General features: G+C 48.4%; 1 protein-coding gene across 1 annotated transcript; it reads right to left on the minus strand.

The window, feature by feature from the left end:
* Window positions 1-302: 302 nt before the first annotated feature.
* LOC136309459 (zinc finger protein 337-like) lies at window positions 303-2,765 on the minus strand. Its single transcript, XM_066237596.1, has 3 exons — window positions 2,555-2,765; window positions 1,548-2,303; window positions 303-1,153 (listed from the first exon to the last, which is right to left on the minus strand). Exons 1-3 carry the CDS (start codon window positions 2,763-2,765, stop codon window positions 303-305), a joined length of 1,818 nt encoding a protein of 605 aa, XP_066093693.1.
* Between the last annotated feature and the right edge of the window lie 814 nt (window positions 2,766-3,579).

The raw sequence follows: 3,579 nt of genomic DNA on the forward strand, positions 1-3,579 counted from the left end.
CTGGAACTCTGGTTCCAGTGAAAGGGGGAATGAGGTATGTGAGCTTCAAAGTTTTATGAAGATAAGATTTATTAGAACCAGAGGCCAAGATACCATGGAGGAGATTGGTGTTGACATTCCCATAGCACTTAAGGAACTGTTTGTCTAGCTCATCTCTTGTTATGAAAGTGAAGAATTTGTTTAACCAGTTACTTCTGTATTACATACACTCTTGGGAGGGAAGTGGTCAATAGACTCCTTCTGAAGTCTCTTCAGAGGTGGGATATGACCCATGTAACAGCTATGACTGTGGAGATGCAATTTTATGCTAATAACTCACTACACTCTTTGCAAACATAAGGCTTCTCCCCTGAGTGTTTTCTCTGGTGTATGAGGAGTTGTGACTTCCGTGCAAAGCCTTGCTCACACACCCTGCAAACATAGGGCTTCTCCCCTGAATGTGTCCTCTGGTGTCTGAGGAGATGTGACTTACGTGCAAAGCCTCTCTCACACTCCCTGCAAACATAGGGCTTCTCCCCTGAGTGTGTCCTCTGGTGTATGAGGAGATGTGACTTCTGTGCAAAGCCTCGTTCACACTCCCTGCAAACATAGGGCTTCTGCCCTAAGTGTGTCCTCTGGTGTATGAGGAGACCTGACTTCCATGCAAAGCCTCGTTCACACTCCCTGCAAATATAGGGCTTCTCCCCTGAATGTGTCCTCTGGTGTCTGAGGAGATGTGACTTACGTGCAAAGCCTCTCTCACACTCCCTGCAAACATAGGGCTTCTCCCCTGAGTGTGTCCTCTGGTGTATGAGGAGATCTGACTTCTGTGCAAAGCCTCGTTCACACTCCTTGCAAACATAGGGCTTCTGCCCTAAGTGTGTCCTCTGGTGTATGAGGAGACTTGACTTCTGTGTAAAGCCTTGTTCACATTCCTTGCAAATATAGGGCTTCTCCCCTGAATGTGTCCTCTGGTGTCTGAGGAGATGTGACTTCCGTGCAAAGCCTCTCTCACACTCCCTGCAAACATAGGGCTTCTCCCCTGAGTGTGTCCTCTGGTGTATGAGGAGCTGTGACTTACGTGCAAAGCCTCTCTCACACTCCCTGCAAACATAGGGCTTCTCCCCTGAGTGTGTCCTCTGGTGTTTGAGGAGATCTGACTTCTGTGCAAAGCCTTGTTCACACTCTCTGCAAACATAGGGCTTCTGCCCTAAGTGTGTCCTCTGGTGTATGAGGAGACCTGACTTCCATGCAAAGCCTCGTTCACACTCCTTGCAAATATAGGGCTTCTCCCCTGAATGTATCCTCTGGTGTCTGAGGAGATGAGACTTACGTGCAAAGCCTCTCTCACACTCCCTGCAAACATAGGGCTTCTCCCCTGAGTGTGTTCTTTGCAAAGCCTCGTTCACACTCCCTGCAAACATAGGGCTTATGCCCTAAGTGTGTCCTCTGGTGTATGAGGAGACTTGACTTCCATGCAAAGCCTCGTTCACACTCCTTGCAAATATAGGGCTTCTCCCCTGAATGTATCCTCTGGTGTCTGAGGAGATGTGACTTACGTGCAAAGCCTCTCTCACACTCCCTGCAAACATAGGGCTTCTCCCCTGAGTGTGTCCTCTGGTGTTTGAGGAGATCTGACTTCTGTGCAAAGCCTCTCTCACACTCCCTGCAAACATAGGGCTTCTCCCCTGAGTGTGTCCTCTGGTGTTTGAGGAGATCTGACTTCTGTGCAAAGCCTTGTTCACACTCCCTGCAAACATAGGGCTTCTGCCCTAAGTGTGTCCTCTGGTGTATGAGGAGACCTGACTTCCATGCAAAACCTCGTTCACACTCCTTGCAAATATAGGGCTTCTCCCCTGAATGTATCCTCTGGTGTCTGAGGAGTTGAGACTTACGTGCAAAGCCTCTCTCACACTCCCTGCAAACATAGGGCTTCTCCCCTGAGTGTATCCTCTGGTGTATGAGGAGATGTGACTTCTGTGCAAAGCCTCGTTCACACTCTCTGCAAACATAGGGCTTCTGCCCTAAGTGTGTCCTCTGGTGTATGAGGAGACCTGACTTCCGTGTAAAGCCTTGCTCACACTCCCTGCAAATATAGGGCTTCTCCCCTGAATGTATCCTCTGGTGTCTGAGGAGATGTGACTTCCGTGCAAAGCCTCTCTCACACTCCCTGCAAACATAGGGCTTCTCCCCTGAGTGTGTCCTCTGGTGTATGAGGAGATGAGACTTCCGTGCAAAGCCTCTCTCACACTCCCTGCAAACATAGGGCTTCTCCCCTGAGTGTGTCCTCTGGTGTTTGAGGAGATCTGACTTCTTTGCAAAGCCTCGTTCACACTCCCTGCAAACATAGGGCTTATGCCCTAAGTGTGTCCTCTGGTGTATGAGGAGATGTGACTTCCATGCAAAGCCTCGTTCTCATTCCTGCAAACATAGGGTTTCTCCCCTGAATGTGTTCTCTGGTGTCCGAGGAGATATGACTTACATGCAAAGCCTCTCTCACACTCCCTGCAAATATAGGGCTTCTCCCCTGAGTGTGTCCTCTGGTGTATGAGGAGATCTGCCTTCCACTCAAAGCCTCGCTCACACTCTCTGCAAACATAGGGCTTCTCTCCTGAGTGTGTCCTCTGGTGTCTGAGGAGATTTGACTTCTGTGTAAAGCCTCGCTCACACTCCCTGCAAACATAGGGCTTCTCCTCTGAGTGTGTCCTGTGGTGTCTGAGAATATGTGACTTATCTTCAAAGTCTTGCCCACACTCTCCATACTTGACAGCAACAATTCTTGACATTCCTACTCCCATTGATACTTTGCCTGTGTCCACTGAATTTACTTCCTGGCCTGTGCTGGGCACTTCCTGCATCATTCTCTCTTGCTCACTAGAGCTTCCCATGTGTCCTTTACAAGGTTTGAAAAAGGTCTTTGAAATCCTCTTCTGCCTGGGCCTTTTAAGCAAAAGCCTGGACTTTTCTTTGACCTCTTGACCTTCAGCTTTGTCATCCCAGTTGTGTGTATCAGTATGTTGCTGCTGCTGACTTGGATCCTCTGGGCAGGGATCCTCTGATTGCAGCTGTTTTCTTGTAGATGTTCCTAGGAGAATCTGAGGGCAGTGACTGCGTCCCATGTGTTGGGTGAGGAATTTCTGACTGGAGAAGACCAGAGAGCAGGAAGGACACATGTGTATCTCTGGCTTTGGTTCTGCTGAAAGAGTAAATTTTGGTCAGGGTAGAGGTTGATACGGCTGCATGAGTCATATGTTTTGTCTGATGTTAAGACTTCTCCCATGAGTCATTCTTATGGGTTTGACCGTATAATCTCTGTCTTCCACAAAGTGTTTCTTTTTCTTTTTTTTTTTTTACAGAGACAGAAAGAGAGAGTCAGAGAGAGGAATAGACAGGGACAGACAGGAACGGAGAGAGATGAGAAGCATCAATCATTAGTTTTTCATTGCGCATTGCAACACCTTAGTTGTTCATTGATTGCTTTCTCATATGTGCCTTGACTGCGGGCCTTCAGTAGACTGAGTAACCCTTTGCTGGAGCCAGCGACCTTGGGTTTAAGCTGGTGGGCTTTTTTTTGCTCAAACCAGATGAGCTGGCGCTCAA

The sequence above is a fragment of the Saccopteryx bilineata genome, chromosome 6, assembly GCF_036850765.1.
Source record: "Saccopteryx bilineata isolate mSacBil1 chromosome 6, mSacBil1_pri_phased_curated, whole genome shotgun sequence".
Classification (NCBI taxonomy): Eukaryota; Metazoa; Chordata; class Mammalia; order Chiroptera; family Emballonuridae; genus Saccopteryx; species Saccopteryx bilineata.